We start from the raw sequence: 19,812 nt of genomic DNA on the forward strand, positions 1-19,812 counted from the left end.
GCATCTGAGTTGGACATTATAATTTATAAAGAACATCAAGATGTCAGGGAAAAGGTTTTGGGAAGCCATTTCTACTTTCAAATACGATAAAACAAATGGGCCTGCTTCCAGACTTAAGCATTAAAAACACTGAGGGTTGCTTTAATGCAAGGAGCCCACAGGAGGAGTGGCAGTTCTCTGTATGTATGTCTTACTCTCTCGCTCTTGCTCTTGCCCTATCTCAGTTGCTCTATCTCTCTATCTCTTTAACACACACACATGCATGCATGCTCACACACACACACAAAGAGACAGGTCTTGAAGTTAATTCTACAGAGGAATATTAAATTTTATGTTTAAAAGCCTATCATGTAACCTTTGGACCCAGCATGTTGGCTAAGCAATTAAATAATGACAGGAAAACACAGTAACAATCCTAAGTAGGGAAATAATAATAACTATCATTACCTTGAAATATCCTCAAACACTTTGAAGAGATGATCTAATTATTCCCCTGCATATCCCTCATGGGAAAGGTGTTATTATTTCCATCTTGAAGACAAATATAATATCTACTCTCAATTTATAAATGTCACTTATTTTGAGAAGCTCATTATTTGTTTCCTTGTTCATGTTCAAAATATGAGACTTAGACACCTGAAATTAAGTAATTTTGTACAGACTCAGAGGCAGCATCTTCTGTGTTTCTGTGAATGATTACAAGTGCAGTAGCCTTCAAACTGTTTTAATCATGTGCCCTATGAAATTATAAAATGTCTACAAAGATAGAAATGAAAAAGGATCCGATTCAAAGAAATGTGACTCAACAGTCTAGTGTGTTTTTCTGAACCCCAGTGTGTGCTGCTGAGCTTCCGTGAGTGTGTGCATCCTCTTTGGAGTACAGATCAGGGGAGGAAAGGAAGGAGGGGGAGAATTGGCATCGTTCTCCACTTCCTCTTCCTCCCTCTCTCACATCTGCCCTGACAGTTCCAGTTCTTACACTGAGTTCTATGTGGAGCTCAAGTGTAGAGTGAAAGAGAAAGGGGAAGAAAAGTGAAAGAAGGGAAGACCAGAGATAACTAAGGGAAAACAAGAAAAAAGGAGTAATGCAAACACTGAGCAACAATTCCATCACATAAATAGCATGACATAGGGGACTTCCAAAGTGGGGCTTTTATTAAGAAGCATATTCTACTGTCAGACAAGCTTGGTATTGCCAGTAAAACCAGTTGCCCTTGAGTCATCTCCAACTCATGGCAATCTTATGTGTCTCAGAGGAGAACTGTGCTCCATAGGGTTTTCTATGGCTGATTTTTTTGGAACCAGATCATCAGGGCTTTCTTCCAAGGCACCTCGAGCCTCCAATCTTTTGGTTGTCAGCCAAGTGTCTTAATAATTTATACCACCCAGAGACTCCAAGGGTGATGTTAGAAACATGAAATACATACAGTGTAAGCACTAATGAGAAGTCAGAAACTGTCAACAATGTTCTCTCCAATCTAATGAGTCATATACTTTTCAACCAGCTGACCTGACTGCAAGTTCCCTACTAAGGAAGTCTCCAACTTCCTCCCAACAATTTACTGGAGACCTTCCAAAGCCTCAAAGGTGAGGCTACTTTCTCCACAGATCCCCAGAGCTTATTGAATAATTCTGACCATGCTCCTTGAAGAGCAGACTATTGCCACTTCTCTGTCCCCTGTAAAGGTGACAGGTGATAAATCCAGACACTGCTCTCTTCTTTTTTTTTTTTTTTGTGAGAGGCACTTTTTGCTCAAAGCTTCTCTGCTATAAGAGTTTCCCAGTAATGATCTACCCCAGAAAGGTTCACTGTACAGCATCTCAAAAATTTCATATGAATTTGCTCCTTGCTGGCAATCTCAGGTAACATAAACAGATTTGACACCCACACCTGCTTCCAGCCATGTTAATTGAATGATGTAAAGTAAATCCCTGGTGATGAGGTTGGAAGGAATGAACAATCTTCAAGGAGAAATTTTCTTTCTGAAATGGCCAACAAATGCATTAATACACCTACTCTTCACTTATCAATTTTCTCATTATCCGCCATTTTGCATTTAAGACAATATTAAAACATCTACTATCCAATTGTTTTGTGCACTAATGACACACATCTGGTAGTAATGAATGCCAAGATCCCAGATGGGGTCCCTGACTGGCAGACTCCCTGTGCATGTAGAAAGGAAGCTCATATTGCATAGTATTTCACTGCCACAGAGGGGAGGGGGGAAGTGATCTCCCCAAGTTACTGGGATACTGGTCAGAGCAGAGATGTGACACTGCCCAGAGTGTTCTAGGTGACCAAGGGGCTGAGGCCTGCATAGTGGCAGCCAATGTCTTGAAGGTGGGCCACTCTTAGGGCCAGGGAGGAAATGGGACCCCAGGGTCTGGCCCAACTCCCAGCTCCAAGGGGCAGCAGGGAAGGTCTGGACCATGGTCAGAAGGAGCCCTGAAATGGGGCACTCATGTACCCAGCACCCACAGGACCCCATTCCAGCTGACTGGCACCTATGTAGCCCCTTATATTTCTTTGATACTCCCTCCTGGGTACGCACAGTGAGGACAAGGCAGGCTACCTTGGCCAGGGTAGGGTCAGCAGTGAGTAGCCATTGATAGCTGTAATTTAAGGTCAAGGGCAGAGGCTGGACTTGGCTGTCACAGTCTCAGAGGAAGCTCTGGATTGTCAATTGTCATGGGGCTATGGGTGTGGAGGGGAACAATGAGCCACCCACCATGAGCCAGAAGATTCTTGGCTGAGGAGCCAGTGAGGGGATCCAGTGGGCAGCTGACCCCTCTCCTGCAACATTCAGATCCTACCCATGGCCAGGGAGCCCACTGCTCCCAACAGAGCCACCAAGCGTGTTTCAGGTTCAGTGAATGGATGAGCCAGGACCACCTATGCAGAAAATACAATGAGGGCAAGAGGGGGAGAGAATCTCAGGGATGGGTAAGGGGGTGGCACTTCAGCCACCCTTGCTCTAGAAGACTGAGCAGCCCTCACCTGCAGGCACTGGGGAGGCTTGAATTCTCCTGAGGTGATATGGGGGAGGGGGAGGTGGCAGTGGCAGGTGACCTCAAAGGTGTCCAGAGGGATATTTACTGTACAAGTGAGGGATTGAGATGATATGGCCATCCTCCACTTTAACATAACACCAAGTTTCACGTAACTATTTGGTCTTTGGAACCTAACAATATCTGGGAAGGAGGGACTGGGAAAGAGGAAGACCCTGATAACATAAGTTGTGATGAAATATGTTTCATTCTTATCTCTCCAGGGGAAGATGATGATGATGACGAATGTGGGGAGGAGAAGCTGCCCTCCTGTTTCGATTATGTGATGCACTTTCTGACTGTGTTCTGGAAGGTCCTCTTTGCCTTCGTCCCCCCAACAGAATACTGGAATGGCTGGGCATGTTTCATTGTATCCATCCTCATGATTGGCCTACTAACAGCTTTCATTGGGGACCTGGCTTCCCACTTCGGCTGCACCATTGGCCTGAAAGATTCCGTGACTGCAGTGGTGTTCGTCGCACTTGGAACTTCAGTGCCAGGTAGAGGAATGCATTCATATGCAGCTCCCCAATTAGCTCATTTACCTTTCTTTCCTACCATTTCAAGGGCTGTGATAGCAAACCAGGTCTTTGCAGGATGAGAATGCCGAGATGTAATTAATATCATTGCCAGAAAATCATCACTGCACTTCTCAGGGTTAGTGAGCTGGTTGGTATCATCATGAAGATAGGAAAAAAAGCATCCTCAGAGCTTGTCCAGTCCCTGCATGGAGAGGACAGATTGGTTTCGTGGTTAAGTTACTTCATCAGCTTCCCATTAAAGTTGTTGTTGTTATGTGCCATCAAGTTGGACTTGACTCATAGCAACCCCTCCTTGGGTTTCCGAGGCAGTATCACTATGTAAGTAGATTGTCCCATCTTCCTTCCAAGGAGTGGCTAGTGGGTTTGAACCGCCAGCCTTCTGGTTAGCAGTCAAATGCCTTAGGCACTATACCACCAGAGCTCCCCCCATTAAAGTTAGCACTTTCAAAAACAAAACAAAGCAAAAGAAAAGAAAAGAAAAATATCACAGAATCATCTTCAAGAACAAAATGTCTGTGCTTTAAATATTCAGTTAAGATTTGGATGATTTCCATGAATGTCTGTACTCATTGGAAAACTGAGATAGCATACTTACTGAAGACCTGATACATAGTCTCTTGATGCAGATATTAATGAGTACATAGGTAGAAATAGACAATGATCAAAGCAGGGGAAAGTAACCCTGACAATAGTGAGCAGGCCAAGTGTATAATTTTATGGACAACCATCTATACATTCCTTATAAGCTGAGTATTTTCCTCTGAGCTGCAACTGTAGTGCATGTTTATTCAGATTTCTGTCACAAAATAACATTGACATCAGTAATGTTCAAATTTGGAGAAAAAGAATTACCTGGAGCTTTTAAGAAATTTAAATGCCTGGACCCATCCCAAGCTATGGAATTAGTGTAGGGCCAAAATATATGTGTGGTAAGCTCATGGATGAGTCCAGAGTTTATTGTAACTGAAGTTCTGTATGTACTCCTTGGCATTAGTTGGCATTTTTATTTTGGTGTCCAACTGAGTTAATAGGAAAACTAGGGGATAGTAATCTTGCTTACATCTTACTGAGCAGGGCTATTCAAAGCCTTCTAGTTGACTGTTGGACCTCAGAGAACAGCAGATTCCCTCTCTACCCTAGTTATATTCTAGCAGTTCCACATTTAGTCATTAATATTTAATTTTTTTTTTCCAGAAATTTACCAAGCAGGAGGAAAATCTTAAAATATTATCATCTTAAATTACTTCATTTAGAAAGTACACATACAGCCAAAGGAACAAGTCAACATGGTAGCCCACTGCTTCTATTTGAGGTAATAATGGGAAAATATGTTATGAGATCCACTTCCCCCAAGGCTTATGTCACTGCATCAAATAATGCCTAAGTTAGCACATAAGCTGGCCATGGATTTAACCCTGGAGAAGAATATATACATATGATGATAATAAAGGCAAAATTAGTTATCTTGTGTCGTGCTCTGGAGCTCTGGTGGCGTAGTGCCTAAGGCATTTGACTGCTAACCAGAAGGCTGGCAGTTCAAACTCACCAGCCACTCCTTGGAAGGAAGGTTGGGCAATCTACTTCCGTAGTGATACTGCCTCGGAAACCCAGGGAAGGGTTCTATGAGTTGGATCCAACTCATCAGCAGTGAGTTTGGTTTGGTTTTTTGGTTATGTTGCACTCAGGGCTCAGGACTTCTGGGGTCACTTTATTTAAGGCCAGGTCTGGACCAGTAGGTGGGTGCATAGCTCGGGACTTTAGGGATGGCTTTATATAAGGCTGGACCCCAGATAGGTGGGGAAGTGAGTAGAGCAGTTAGGAACAACTAAAGGAGATAAACTTGTCTGTCAGTTTGTCATCCTGTGGTGGCTTGCATGTTTTTGTGACTGAAAGCTATGTTACCAGTGTTGCAATATGCCAGCAAGGTTACCCATGGTGGACAAATTTCATTGGAGCTTCCAGACTGGGACAGACTTGAAAGAAAAAAGAGGCCATCTACTTCTCAAAGAATTGGCCAGTGAAGACCTTATGGATAGCAGTGAAACACTGTATAATATATTACTGGAAAACTTTATGAATAACCCTGAAACAGTGTCCAATGTAGTGCTGGGAGATGAGCCCAACAGATTGGAAGGCACTCAAAATTTGACTGGGGAAGAGCTGCCTCCTCAGAGTAGACAACTTTAATGATATGGATGGAGTAAAGCTTTCAGGACCATCATTGGCTGATATGGCACAACTCAAAATGAGTAGAAACAGCTGCAAATATCCACTAATAATTGGAACATGAAATGTACAAAGTATGAATCTCAGAAAACTGGAAGTTGTCAAAAATGAAGTGGAACACATAAAGATCAATATCCTAGGCATTAGTGTGATGAAATGCACTGGTGTTGGCCATTTTGAATCAGACAACCATATGATCTACTATGCCAGGAATGACAGTTTGAGGAGGAATGGTGTGGCATTTGTCATCACAAAAACTATTTGAAGATTTGTCCTGAAGTACAATACTGTCAGTGATAGGATACTATCCTTCTGTCTACAAGGAAGACCAGTTAATACTACTATTATTCCAATCTATGTACCAACCACCAAAGCCAAAGATGAGAAAATTGAAGATTTCTACCAACTTCTGCAGTCTGAAATTGACCGAACATGCAATCAAGATGCACTGATTATCATTGGTGACCAGAATACAAAAGTTGGAAACAAAGAAGAGTCACCAGTAGTTGGAAAATATAGCCTTGGTGATAGAAATAACACTGGAGATCACATGATAGAATTTTGCAAGACCAATGACTTATTCATTGCAAATACTTGTATTTCATTGCAAATACAGCACAAACAGCAGCTATTCACGTGGACATTACTGGATGGAATACACAGGAATCAAACTGATTACATATGTGGCAAGTTGATGGAGAAGTTCAATATCTTCAGCCAAAACAAGGCCAGGAGCTGATTGTGGAACAGACCATCAAGTACTCATATGCAATTTCAAGTTGATGTTGAGGATAATTAAAACAAATCCATGAGAGCCAAAATATGTCCTGAATTTAGAGACCATCTATGGAATAGATTTGATGCATTGAACACCAATAACCAAAAACCAGAGGAATTTTGGGATGACATCAAGAACATCATCCATGAAGAAAGCAAGAGGTCATTAACAAGATAAGAAAGGAAGAACAGACCAAAATCGGTGTCAGAGATTCTGAAACTTGCCCTAGAGTGGAGAGTAGCTAAAGCAAATGGAAGAAATGACAAGATAAAAGAGCTAAACAGAAGACTTCAAAGAGCAGCTCAAGAAGACAAAGTCAATTATTATAATGAAATGTGCAAAGACCTATAGTTAGAAAACCAAAAGGGAAGAACACACTCAGCATTTCTCAAGTGGAAAGAAGTGAAGAAAAAGATTTAAGCCTCAAGTTGCAATATTGAAAGATTCTATGAGCAATATATTGAATGATGCAGGAAACATTAAAAGAAGATGGAAGGAATACACACAGTCACGATACCAAAAAGAATTGGTCGATGTTCTTCCATTTCAGGAGGTGGCATATGATCAAGTACTAATAGTATTTAAGGAAGAAGTCAAGGCTTCACTGAAAGAATTGACCAAAAACAAGCCTCCAAGAATTGACAGAATACCCATTGAGATGTTTTACCCAACGAAGACCACACTGGAGGCACTCACTCAGGTATGCTTAGAGATTTGGAAGACAGCTACCTGGCCAACTGACTTGAAGAGATCCATATTTGTAACCATTCCAAACAAAGGTGATCCCACAGAATGTGGAAATTATCGCAATATCGTTAATATCACATGCAAGTAAAATCTTAACTGAAGATAATTAAAAAATGGTTGCAGCAGTATATTGACAGAGACCTTCCAAAAATGCAAGCTGGATTCAGAAGTGGACATGGAGCTATGGATATCACTGCTAATGTCAAATGGATCTTAGCTGACAGCAAAGAATACCAGAAAGATGTTTACTCAAGTTTTATTGACTAGGCAAAAGCATTTGATTGCATGGATCATAACAAATTATTGATAACATTGGGAAGAATGGGAATTCCAGAACACTTGACAGTACTCATGAGGAACCCGTACATAGATCAGGAGACTGTCATTCAAACAGTACAATGGGATATTGCATGGTTTAAAATCAGGATGGGAGTGCTTCAGGATGGTATCCTTTCACAATACTTATTCATTTGTATGCTGAGCAAAGAATCCAAGAAGCTTGATTATATGAAGAAGAACATGGCATCAGGATTGGAGGAAGACTCATTAACAACCTGTGATACACAGATGACACAACTTTGCTTGCTGAAAATGAGAATGACTTGAAGCACTTACTGACTGAGATGAAAGACTACAGTCTGCAGTACAGATTACACCTCAACATAAAGAAAACAAAAATCCTCACAATTGGTCCAATAAACAGCTCCATGATGGATGGAGAAAAGATTGAAGTTGTCAAGGACTTCATATTACTTGGTTCTACAGTCAACACCAGTGAAAGCAGCAATCAAGACATCAAATGATGTATTGTACTGGGCAAATCTGCTGCAAAAGACCCATTTCAATGTACTGGGCAAATCTGCAGCAAAAGCTTTTTTTCAAGTGCTGAAGATCAAAGATGTCTCCTCAAAGACTAAGATGCACCTATCCCAAGCCATGGTACTTTCAATCACCTCTTATGCATGTGACAGCTGGACAATGAATAAGGAAGACTGAAGAGAATTGATGCTTTTGAGTTGTGGTGTTGGGAAAGAACACTAAGAGTACCATGAACTAACTAAAAGGACTCACAGATCTCTCCTGGAAGTGCAGCCAGAATGCTCCTTGGAAGTGAGAATGGACAGACTGTGTCTCACCTACTTTTGTCATGTTGTCAGGAGGTACCATTCCCTGGAGAAGGATATCATGCTCGGTAAAGTGGAAGGTCAATGAAGAAGGGGAAGGCTCTCAACAAGATAGATTGACACAGTGGCTGCAACAATGGAGTCAGGTATAGCAAGGATCGTGAGGCTGGCACAGGATTGGGCAGTGTTTCATTCTGTTGTGCATAGGGTCACTATGAGTCAGAGATGACTCGACGGTACCTAACAACAAGCACAACAACAACATGACAGTTACTCAAAATCAGCTTACCTTTCTAGAACATCAACAGTTTGTCCTATCAAACTCATCTCTTGTTTTCAAAAGAATAAAAAAAAAAAAATGCTCTTGCTACATCAAATCCTTATTCCTGAAAAAAAAAAAAATATATATATTCCCTAACTCCTCATTCCAATACTTCAAACTGGCTCCATTTTCTATATGCCAGTCTTACAAAATGGATATGTGTTATCTCTTGTATTAATTAACTCTTTTTTTTTTCATTTTTATTCTGATGTGGGTGAAAGTATACAGAGCAAATTCATTCTGTAAAAACCAGTTCATACAGATTTTGTTCCATGACATCGACTGCTGTCCCCACAATGTAACAGATCTCTTCCTACTTTCTCCCTGTGGTTACCTCTTCCTGTGTCCCTCTTTGCCATAAATTTCTGGCCCCTAACTTATCTTTCTGTACAAATACCACCCTTCTGTTTTCCCACGATCAATCATACCAAGGAGTGTATCTACCCAGTACAAATGTTCACCCTATATGCTTGTCTGTTGTTTGGCTGGAAGCCATGGGAATGAGCTCAATTATAGGCCTGAAGACTAACAAGGGCCCATGGTCTCAGGGGTTTCACCAGGCTCCATAAGACCAGCCTGGTCTCCACCATGATTTTGAGCTTTGTTCCACATTTTTCCCCCACTCTATCCTGGATCTCCTGCATCATTCCCTTTCAGAGTGGTTGGCAGTGGTAGCTGGGCACCACCTAGTTCTTCTGGTCTCATGCTTAAATAGGTTGAGGTTGGCATGGTCCACTAATCCCTTGGACTAATTGTTTCCATGTGTCTTTAGTTTTCTTCATTCTTCTTTGCTCCAGAAAGGGAGAGACTAATTATTGCATCTAGATGTCCACTTACAAGTTTTTAAGACCATGGTCCTGAGCCCACAGGTCCAACAATTATCTCCATCAGGGTGGTTGACCATGGCTCAGAAGTAATCATAACTTTGCCCACTGCTAGTTCTATTTTTATGGATGTTCTTACGGCATATACAAATATGTATATACAAATATCATCTGCCAATCTTGTATGTTTGTGGGTATATTCCCTTTTGCCTAGATATACCTGATCATTTGGCCTGTCTACCCATCTTTAATGAACTCTTTTGAGAAATGTAGCAACCATGTGATAATTTTTTTTTTTTTTTTGCAAAAGAAATTGTGGATTACAGTAAACCTTGGTGTTTATTTAGAGGAGCTGCTTATTCTGCCACTTAAAATGAGCTCAGAACTCAAGTAGAGACAACAAGACCTAAGAAAAAGTGCTTAGGGAGAATACCATAGAATCATTAGTTGTCAGAATGGTTTCCCTATGCTGCCATAAAGTCTTCCCACTGGGAAACATTTTCCTTTGCTCTTTTATTGGGAGAATTCCTGTAATTTGCTGCAATATTAATTGTGCAGCATCATCTCCAAACAATATATTCACTGGTGATTTCAGATCATCGTATCTATATAAACAGACACCCCCCAAAACAGAGCAGTGGAAATTGAACAAGATGCTGAATGAGCATACATTTTTTACTTTATTCTCCAACCCTGCTGATTCGTAGAAGTATTTTATTATATCCCCTGACTCTTTAAAAAAAAAAAAAAAAAATGAAAAAGAATGACACTATTGTTCCACACTTCAAAGCCTAGTAATTACAGGCAGAAGAATACACAAAATAAGTCCACTTCATACACAGCCTCCACTCCTGGGCACTGGCCCTGGGGCCCAACTTTTTCTCAAAACTGATTTCTTGCCATTTTTCCTGAAAGAGAAGGACTCCTGGCTATTCAAGGATATACTGCTGTCTCTTTTTAGGTAGGACTCTTAGATTCTGATTGCTAAACAAACATTAAAAGCCTTCCCCTGCCATTCTTCCTGCCTCAAAGCAGTACTATTTATCTTCATAACTCATTAAAAATATTTTTTACTCTTCTTCAAACCTGTCAGAAAGAGAGCTTTGTCCTCATACCATTCAGTATCAAACCTCACTCTAATCTATTAGCAGAAAGGCAATAGAGCCTTTACTCCCCCATCAATCTCAGGTGTGCCTGTTGTTATTAGGTGCCATCTAGTCTATTTCGACTCATAACATCCTCATGTGACAGAGTAGAACTGCCCCATGGGGTTTTCTAGACTGTAATCTTTAGGGGAGCAGATGGCCAGGTCTTTCTCATGCAGAGTTCCTTAGGTCTGCCTACAAAAGCCTATAGATCATCCTGTCATTTCATGGCCTTCTTTTGTCCTGAAGCACAGTTCTCCAGACTACCTGTCTGAAGAAAAGGAGGCTTCCTGAGCAGTGTCTTTCCACCTCTAAATGCTCACAGGAGTGAAAGCCTGGTTCCCAACCTTCTCTTCTTGGTCCCTGCTCACTTCCTAGGCCAACATGTCTGTCTCCATGGCTTAAATGCTATCTATATGCCAATGATTACCAAAATGTCTTTTTCCAGACTTATTGTCTCCTCCCCACCCCCAAAACATGTTGTCCTCAAATTGATTTTGATTCATGATGACCCTATGTGTTTCAGAGTAGAACTATGCTCCATAGGCTTTTCAAGGCTGTAACCTTTAGAAGTAGATTCTGAGGCATCTATGGGTGAGTCACAAACACCAACATTTCAGTTAGTAGCCAAGTGCTTAACCATTTGCAACACCTAGATTACTCTATGTTACTGCTGGATGTGCAATTTGCAGCTCAAAATTATCGTTTCTAAAACAAAACTGTTGATTTCCACTATGCCTTAAATTTTTATCCTTCAGCCAAACCTATTCTTTCCAGATCTTTCCTTTCTCTGTAAATAGTATCATCATCTACACAAGTATACTTGATTCCTTTTCCTTTTTTTCTCATGTCACATTCAATGCATTTAATAGTCCTGCAGACTTTTCCTCTAAAGCATATCTTGATCGGGCCCACTTAGATCCATCTCCACTACCACCATCCTAGTCTAAGCAGCTGTTCTTTCTCCCTGCTTCTACTCTTACCCTCTGTAATCATTTTCCCAAAATCAGCTAGAGATCATTTTAAGATGTAAATCAAACATTACGTTACTGCTTACAACCTTCCAATGGCCTCCTATTTCACTTAGGATAAACTCCAAAATCATCACTCTAGCTTACAAAGAAACTATGTGATTTTCCCCTGCCTAGGTTTCCATTCAGGAGTTCTGGTGGTACAGTGGTTAAGACATTAGACTGACAACCAAAATGTCAGTGGTTCCAACCCATCACCTACTCCATGGGAGAAAGATGAGGCAGTGTGCTTCCATAAAGATTTACAGCCTTGGAAACCCTATGGACATTTCTACTGTATCTTAAAAGTTTGCTTTGAGTCAGAGTCAACTTGATGGCAGTGGGTTTGTTTTGGTTAGGTTTCCATTCTATTCTCATCTTTACCTATTGTTTTTATTGTTGTTGTTTGTTTGTTTGTTTGTTTTTAAGTCTCACTAACTTTTTTTTTTTTTTTTTTTTGCATCTCCTATACACTGAGTTTATTGCTTTCTCAGGGTCTGTGTTAGGTATCTAAAAGTTTCCCCTCTCATTTTCACAAGACTGACCCTTTCTCTTTCATTATGTCTCATCTTAAATGTCACTTCTTCAAAGAGCCCTTTCCTAACAACCCAAAGTGAAGTCAACCAGTTCTTCTATATTGTATCATCCTATTCTATGCAGAATACTTGTCACTTTCTAGATTTTTGTTTTTGGATGCTATTGTTATCTAACTCTTCTCACTGAAATGTAAGCCTCATGGGAGCAGAAATCTTCATATATGTATATATATTCCCTGGCACATAGAATAATGCCTAGGTAGCACATAACTAATGGAATTGTGTGTGTTTGTTCATGTAATGTGTATATAAATAAATACATAAATTAGTCATTTACATGTTAGTGTGAATTGGTTCAATCAGACTGCTTTTCAAACATCCTGGCTGATCACTATACTGCAGTGACAAGAGCTCTGGAACTGAATTAGGAACTCTAACTTCTAACTGGAGTCCCTGGGTGACACAAATTGATTGGTAAGCACTTAACTACTAACCGAAAGTGTGGCAGTTCAAACACACCTACAGGTGTCTCAGAAGAAAGCCCTTGGCAATCTGCTCCTGAAAGGTTATAGCCATAAAAACCCTATGAAGTGCAGTTGCATTCTGAAACACATAAGTCAGAACCAGCTTGTACTATTGACTTCTATTACTCACTGTCTTAAACTAATCTCTTGCCTCTTTGTGTCTTGGTTTCCTCACCTATAACATAGGAATAATAATACATAACAATTCAAACAGATTTATTTAATGAGAGGATTAAATAGTATCATGGATCTCAGATCACTGTCAGCTGAAAATAGTATAAGAGGAAGAAAATAACTATTATCTACCATGAGTTGCTGTTGTTGTTATGTGCCATTGAGTCGGCCCCGACGCATAGCGACTTCTCCTTGGGTTTCTGAGGCAGTATCACTACGAAAGTAGATTGCCCAGCCTCTTAAAATTGCAAAAAAGAATAAAAAAACAAGAATGGATAGGAAAAGTTGGATAAGCAGAGAAGGAAATTCTTTGAAATGAATCAAAAAGATCTATTGAGTGCTAGGCCTAGGCATAAATGAATGTTATCCATTATCTTATGTAGGATACATATTTAAGTGACAAGAAGTATTTTTTCCTATTCCCAACCATTATTTTTTATATTTTAGATCCTTTTCATAAAAATTAGGTTTTTTTTCTGTCTTTTTGACATTGTGATAAAAAGTTTATATATGTTTTAGTAACAAAAAAAAATTAGTAGCTATCACTTATTTCCATTTTTCTGTTTTTACCTTCCTGGCTTCTAATAACTCTAAATAACTAAGATAGTCTATAGTATACTTACTTAATTAATGAGTACTTGGCGAGTACTAGGTCTTGTTGCTTTCTTTCTTGGTGGACTCTAAAGTAACTCATATGATTGAGGATATAACTGCATTCTCAATGGGGAATCATAATCTGAAAGGGACCCCTGAAGATGCACATGGTATGACATCTGTGGATGTGTACAGTGGCTCACCCTGTCTAAAGGCTACTCTATAATATACAATGAAGAATAGTGCAGGGTGAAGAAATTGAAGATTTTTACCAGATTCTGCAGTCGGAAAGTGATTAAACATGCAATCAAGATACATTGATAATTACTGGTGATTGGAATGCAGAAGTTGGCAACAAAGAAGAAGGATTGGTAGCAGGAAAATATGGTCTTGGTGATAGAAATGATGACAGAGATTGTGTGATAGGATTTTCCAAGACCAATGACCTATATTCATTGGAAATATCTGTTTTCAACAACATAAACAGAGACTATACATGTGGACCTCCCCAGATGGAAAACAAGGATTCAAATTGACTCCATCTATGGAAAGAGATTGTGAACAAGCTCAATATCATTAATCAAAACAAGGCCAAGGGACAACTACAGAACAGATCATCAGTTGCTGATATGCAAATTCAAGTTGCAGCTGAAGAAAATTAAATCAAGTCATGCAAGCCAAAATATGAACTTGAGTATATCTCATCTGAATTTAGAGACCATCTCAAGAATAGATTTGACAATTTAAAACTAATGGCCAAAGACCAGATGAGTTGTGGGATGACATCATATATGAAGAAAACAAATGCAAATACAATGTAGTGTACTGCCATGGAGTCGGATCCGACTCATAACGACCTCTCCTTGGGTTTCCAAGGCAGTATCACTACAGAAGTAGATTGCCCAACCTTCCTTCTGAGGAGTAGCTGGCGGGTTTGAACCACCAGCCTTCTAGTTGGCAGTCAAATGCCTTAGGCACTACACCACTACAGCTCCCTAGAAAGGAAGAAAGCAAAAGTTAATTTAAAAAGAAAGAAAAGATTAAAATGGATGTCAGAAGAGACTCTGCTCTTGAACAGAGTAGCTGAAGCAAATGGAAGAAATGATGGAGTAAAAGAGCTGAACAGAAGACTTCAAATAGCAGCTTGAGAAGACAAAGAAAAGCATTGTAATGAAATGTGCAAAGACCTAGAGTTAGAAAACCAAAATGGAAGAATATATTCAGCATTTCTCAAGTTGAAAGTACCAAAGAAAAAAGTCAAGCCTCGAGTTGCAATATTGAAGGATTTTATGGGCAAAATATTTAATAACACAGAAGTATCAAGAGAAGATAGAAAGAATACACAGAGTCACTGACCAAAAAGAATTAGTAGACATTTAACCACTTCAGGAGGTAGCATATGACTAAGAACCAATGATGCTAAGGGAAGAAGTTCAAGCTGCACTGAAAACATTGGTGAAAAGCAAAGCTTCAGAAATTGAGGGAATAACGATTGAGATTAAATGAACGCAACACTGGAAGTGTACAATTATCTATGCCAAGTAATTTGTAAGACAGTTACCTGGCCAACCAACTGGAAGAGATCTGTATTTGTCCCCATTCCAAATTTTCCCAAGAAAGATAATCCAACAGAATATGGAAATTATCAAACATATCATTAATATCACACTCAAATAAGATTTTGCTGAAGATAATTCAAAAATGACTCTAGCAGTACATGGACAGGGAACTACCAGAAATTCAAGCCAGATTCAGAGGAAGATATGGATAAAGGAATAGATATGGCTTATGTCAGATGGATCTTGGCTGAAAGCAGAGAATATCAGAAAAATGTTTACCTGTGTTTTATTGACTGTGAAAAGGCATTCGGCTGTGTGGATCATAACAACCTATGAATAACACCATGAAGAAAGGGGATTCCAGAACACTTTATTGTATTCATGCAGAACCTGTACATAGACCAAGAGGCAACTATTCAGATGTGCATTTGGGTTGTATTCTTTCACCATAGTCATTCAATTTGTATGCTGAACAAATAATCTAAGAAGCTGGACTATATGAAGATTAATGTGAAATTAGGATTAGAGGAAGACTCATTAACAGCCTGCGATATGAAGATGACATAACCTTGTTTCCTGAAAGCAAAGAAGACTTGAAGCACTTGCTGATAAAGATCAAAGTCTACAGCCTTCAGTGTAGATTATACGGCAACATAAATAAAACAAAACTCCTCACCAATAAGCAACATAAATGGAGACAAGATTGGAGCTTGCAAGGATTTCACTTTACTTAGATCCACAATCAACACCAATGGAAACAGCAGTCAGTAAATCAAAGGACACATTACATTGGGCAAATCTGCTGCAAAAGAACTATTTAAAGTGTTAAAAAGCAAAGGTTGTCACTTTGAGGACTAAAGTGCACCTGACCCAAGCCATGCCATTTTCAGTAACCTTATATACTGTGAAACCTGGACAATGCATGAGGAAGACCAAAGAAGAATTGATGCATTTGAATTACAGTATTAGCAAAGAATATTAAATATACTATGAACTTCCAGACAATCATATGATCTACTATGCCAGGAATGACAAATTGAAGAGGAATGGCATGGCATTCATCATCACAAAGAATATTTCAAGATCTATCCTGAAGTACAATGTTGTCAGTGATAGGATAATATCGATATGGCATACTGCCTAAGGCATTTTACTGCTAACCAGAAGGCTAGTGGTTCAAACCCACCAGCTATTCATTGGAAGGAAGAGAGGGCAATCTACTTCCATAGAGATACCACCTCAGAATCTCAAGGAGGGGTCACTATGAGGCTAATTGACATGATGGCAGTAAGTTTGGTTTGGTTTGGTTTACAAGGAAGACCAGTTAATACTACAATTATTAAAATTTACACACCAGCCACCAAAGCCAAAGATGAGGAAACTGAAGATTTTTACCAACTTCTGTGGTCTGAAATTGACTGAACATGCAATCAAAATGTATTGATTATCACTGGTGACTGGATAGCAAAAGTTGGAAACAAAGAAGAATCATTGGTAGTTGGAAAATATGGCCTTGGTGATAGAAATAATGGTGGAGATAACATGACAGAATTTTGCAAGACCAATAACTTATTCATTGCAAATACCTTTTTACAATGGCACAAGCAGCAGCTATACATATGGACTTTGCCTGATGGAGTACACGGGAATCAGATTAACTGCAACTGTGAAAAGAGGTGATGGAGAAGCTCAATATCTTCAGCCAAATCAAGGGCAGGAGCTGCTTGTGAAACAGACCATCAACTGCCCATATGCAAGTTCAAATTGAAGCTGAAGACAATTAAAGACAAGTCCACAAAAGCCAAAATAGGGCCTTGATTATGCATCTATGGAATAGATTTGATGCATTGAACACCAATGACCAAAAGCCAGAGGACCTATGGGATGATATCAAGAACATCATCCATGAAGAAAGCAAAAGGTCATTTAAAAGACAGAAAAGAAGAAAAGACCAACATGGATGACAGAGGAGACTCTGAAACTTGCCTTTGAACAGAGAGTAGCTAAAGAAAATGGAAGAAAGGACAAGATAAAAGAGGTGAGCAGAAGATTTCAAAGAGTAGCTCGAGAAGACAAAGTCAATTATTATAATGAGGTGTACAAAGACCTGGAGTTAGAATTCTAAAAGGGAAGAACACACTCAGCATTTTGCAAGCTGAAAGAACTAAAGGGGAAACTTAAGCCTCAAATTGCAATATTAAAGATTCTATGAGCAAAATACTGAATGATGGAGGAAACATCAAAAGAAGATGGAAGGAATACACAGAGTCACTATACCAAAAAGAATTGTCAATGTTCATCCATTTCAGGCAGTGGCATATGATCAAGAACCAATGGTATTGAAGGAAGAAGTCAAAGCTGCACTGAAGGAATTGGTGAAGAACAAGGCTCCAGGAATTGATGGAATATCCATTGAGACGTTTCAACAAATAGATGGCATGCTGGAGGCACTCACTCAGCTATGCCAAGAGATTTGGAAGACAGCTACCTGGCCAACTGACTGGAAATGATACATATTTTACCCATTCCAATGAAAGGTCATCCCACAGAATGTGGAAATTGTGAAACAACATCATTAATATCACACACAAATAAAATCCGACTGAAGATACTTCAAAAATGGTTGCAGCAGTATATTGACAAAGAACTTCCAGGACTGCAAGCTGGATTAAGAATAGTACATAGAACAAGGAATATCACTGCTGATGTCAGATGGATCTTGGCTGAAAGCAAAGAACACCAGAAAGATGTTTACTTGTGTTTTATGGACTATGAAAAGGCATTCAACTGTGTGGATCATAACAAATTATGGATAACATTGAGAAGAATGGGAATTCCAGAACACTTAATTGTACTCGTGAGGAACCTGTACATAGACCAGAAATCTATTGTTCGAACAGAACAAGGGATACTGCATGGTTTAAAATTGGGAAGGGGGTGCATCAGGGTTGTGTTGTTTCACCATACTTATTCAATCTGTATGCTGAGCAAATAATCTGAGAAGCTTAACTATATGAAGAAGAATATGGATGGCATCAGGATTGGAGGAAGATTGATTAACAACCCATGAAATGCAGATGACACAACTTTGCTTGCTGAAAGTGAGCACTTGAAGCACGTACTGATGAAGATTGAAGACTAGTCTGCAGTATGCATTACACCTCAATATAAAGAAAACAAAATCCTCACAACTGGACCAATAAGCAGCATCACAATAAATGGAGAAAAACTAAAGTTGTCAAAGGCTTCATATTACTTGGTTCTACAATTTACACCTATGGAAGCATCAGTCAAGACATCATACAACATATTGCATTGGGCAAATCTGCTGCAAAAGACCATTTTCAAGTGCTGAAGAGCAATGATGTCTCCTACAGTGCACCTAACTGAAGTATTTTCAATCGCCTTTTATGCATGTGAGAGCTGGACAATGAATAAGAAGAGTTGACGCTTTTGAGATGTGGTGTTGGCAAAGAATGCTAAGACTACCATGGACTGCTAAAAAGCTAATGAATCTGTCCTAGAAGTGCAGCCAGAATGCTCCTTGGAAGCGAGAATGGCTAGACTTCATCTGACCTACTTTGGTCATGTTGTCAAAAGGACCATTCCCTTGAGAAGGATTTCATGCTAGGTAAAATGAAGGGTCAATGACAAAGGAGAAAGCCCTCAACAAGCTGGACTGACACAGTGGCTTCAACAATGGGCTCAGGTATATCAAAGATCGGGAGGCTGACACAGGGCTGGGCAGTGTTTCATCCTGCTGTATTTAGGGTTGCTATGAGTTGGAGATGACCTTATGACCCCTGACAACAACAACAACAATATGAACTTCCAGAAGAATGAACAGGTCTGTCTTGGAAAAACATAGCCAGAATCCTCCTTAGAAGCAAAGATGACAAGACTTCATCTCACATATTTTGGACATATTTTCATGAAGGACCAGAAGGACATCATGTTTGGTAAAGTTTATAGTCATCAAAAAAGAGGAAGACCATCAACAAGATCGAGTGACACAGTGATTACAACAATGGACTCAAACGTGGCACCAATTGAAGGATGGTATAGGACCAAGCAGTGTTTCATTCTATTGTGCATGGGGTCTTTGTGAGTCAGAACTAACTCAATGGCACCTAACAACAATAACAATAGTGCACAAGAGAGTGAACACCTGCATACTCATGTTACGTGAGGATATTAAGGCTCAGAGGAAGTAATTGATCTATCCACATTTACTTCATGTTTAAATGGCTAGTAAGTTGTGAATCCATATTCCATTTTCCTTCTAATTTGGAACTTAACCATTTTGAGTATATTTTAAAGTTAAGTACTACATATACCCTTTCCCTTGTGTCTTACATTTTTTAGAGATAATTCATTCTTATTTGCCTCAATTTTAGTATTTTCTACCTTTAAAGTACACAATAGTGGGAATATATTCAAGCTCATTAAGGTCAGGCACTTTTATTATTCCTTTGGGCATCAAAAACACCTTCCTTATAGAGTCCATACTCAAATAATTTCTTAAATGAGTAAAGACCCAATTCTTTACTGGTACATTATTTACATTTCCTATTTCCTACATGTAGAAATAGAAACACTAGACTCTTGGAAATTCCTTCAAAGATGGTCAGCTGTGATGTAGATGGTGAATATTGG

The 19,812-nt window shown here is 39.5% G+C and overlaps 1 protein-coding gene across 1 annotated transcript in view; it reads left to right on the plus strand.

The window, feature by feature from the left end:
• SLC8A1 (solute carrier family 8 member A1) overlaps positions 1 to 19,812 on the plus strand; it is a 467,813-nt gene that overhangs the window by 412,238 nt on the left and 35,763 nt on the right. Inside the window, exon 9 of the mRNA XM_007945027.2 lies at positions 3,276 to 3,551. Within this exon, the coding sequence (XP_007943218.1) occupies positions 3,276 to 3,551 (276 nt within the window). The remainder of the gene's footprint in view (positions 1 to 3,275; positions 3,552 to 19,812) is intronic.

This window comes from Orycteropus afer, unplaced genomic scaffold (assembly GCF_000298275.1).
Source record: "Orycteropus afer afer isolate SDZICR_OR568_19922 unplaced genomic scaffold, OryAfe1.0 scaffold00131, whole genome shotgun sequence".
NCBI classification, from domain to species: Eukaryota; Metazoa; Chordata; class Mammalia; order Tubulidentata; family Orycteropodidae; genus Orycteropus; species Orycteropus afer.